Below are 1,618 nucleotides of genomic sequence, written 5' to 3'. Positions count from 1 at the left end.
TTGTTCTCTGAAATTTCTGGTCCGTCTTGCTGATGTGTGATGTGACCTTGCTATGTGAGCATCCTAATATCCCTGATATTAAGTGGATTGAAATTGATCAAATGTTCTTTTAATGATTCCAGTGAGAAGGAGGGAGGGTTTCATTGCTTTGATTTTAATCCTTTTCTTTTTTCTTCCTTTCCCTGAAGCTGGAAAATAAAACAAAAGAGAAACTGCAAAAGCAGATTTGTCAAGTCGTTCTGGATCATTTTGAGCAGCAGTACACAAGGGAACTGGGAGATACATGGACCAGTGTCAGGTCTGTTATTTTGGGGAGGTGGGGCAGGGAGGGGAGAGGTTCTGTTATTTTTGAAGTGCGTCCTAAGAGAACTTTGAAAAGAGTCATGGACTGTGAGAGCTGCTTCAGTTTCTTTTGAGGTGAGAACAAGCAAAAATGTGAAATGACAGAAGAGTGCAACTTGAAACTTGTTTTGTTTTTTCCTTGACATCATTCTTTTGGTGCAATGAAGTTTCTGTTCTCCCATACGTGTATGCACTACAAGGAGGCACCCATCTACAGCTGTATGGTCTCTTGAGAGACTGGGACAAAGAGGTTAGGAGAGAAGTACATCCCCTGATTTCTTTCATTAGAAGAAATGGGATATTAGGACCTGTACAGAAAAGGCTGTCACTTAATTTGGGCCTTGATCCACAGCCGCCAAAGAAGTGGCTGGGGGGTTGAGAGAAGAACGGGTGGCTGTCGCTGCTGGGAAAGCCGGCAGACGAGCCCTTCTGGAGCTCTTTTAGGTTGAATCAATGCGTCTTTCTCTCTTAGGCAGTGAATGTTCCTGAGGAGTATTTTCTGAGGCTAAATGAAGAAATACTGAGGGGAATTCAAGTAGAAAATGGGGGAAATCCTGTAAGAAAGGTCTGAAAAATTCAGAATTTTCTTTATCAAGATATTAAATCTCTTTTCAATCTAGAGATGTGCTGACGTACCCATTGTGCTGGCAGTATGCCGTTCTGCTTAACAAGTTCAGCCCGTCGGCAGAGCTGGAGAAGACCTTGCGTGCAAAGGGATATCATCCTGCCTTTCAAGGAAATTTGCCGTATCTTCCGGCGTCGTTTCAGTGTTATATCAGGAGAAGTCCTGGGAGATTCCCTGCACAAAAACACCAGGATGGTAAACGGAAAGAGTATTATCTGCTGAATGCTGCTTCGTTGTTGCCAGTGTTGGCGCTAGAAGTGAAAGATGGGGAAGACGTTTTGGATGCCTGTGCTGCCCCAGGGGGTAAATCAGTAGCTGTACTGCAGTGTGCCTGTCCAGGTAACGTATGGAGGGGCTGTTAGAAGCTGATCCCTGGCACTGGGCCTGGGCTACTTCTATTGTACAGAAAATAGGCACAAGGTTTGGACTGGGGGCAAAAAACCCAAACAACCATTTCTAGTCCAAGTAGCTCCATGCTGTTTAGGAAGGTTTTTCTGAAGTCTCTTTACCTACAAGAAGATGAAAAATGTGGCTGTTATTTAAATACAGGATACCGCAGCCTGACAGACAAAAGTAGAGTGGCTCTATGTCTTTCTTCCTCCTCTGATTCCCTCAGTGTTATGTCTCAAGAAGTTACTTAAAATCACGTAG

The 1,618-nt window shown here is 43.9% G+C and overlaps 1 protein-coding gene across 1 annotated transcript; it reads left to right on the top strand.

Annotated features, from left to right (window-relative positions):
* Positions 1-194: 194 nt before the first annotated feature.
* NSUN3 (NOP2/Sun domain family, member 3) lies at positions 195-1,306 on the top strand (the record flags this gene model as incomplete). Its single annotated transcript, XM_009696877.1, has 2 exons — positions 195-298; positions 963-1,306. Coding segments are annotated over 2 exons (448 nt in total), but the record flags the coding sequence as incomplete, so codon positions are not given.
* Between the last annotated feature and the right edge of the window lie 312 nt (positions 1,307-1,618).

This window comes from Cariama cristata, unplaced genomic scaffold, assembly GCF_000690535.1.
Source record: "Cariama cristata isolate BGI_N322 unplaced genomic scaffold, ASM69053v1 scaffold10603, whole genome shotgun sequence".
NCBI classification, from domain to species: Eukaryota; Metazoa; Chordata; class Aves; order Cariamiformes; family Cariamidae; genus Cariama; species Cariama cristata.
This window is presented reverse-complemented; position numbering and strand designations above follow the sequence as displayed.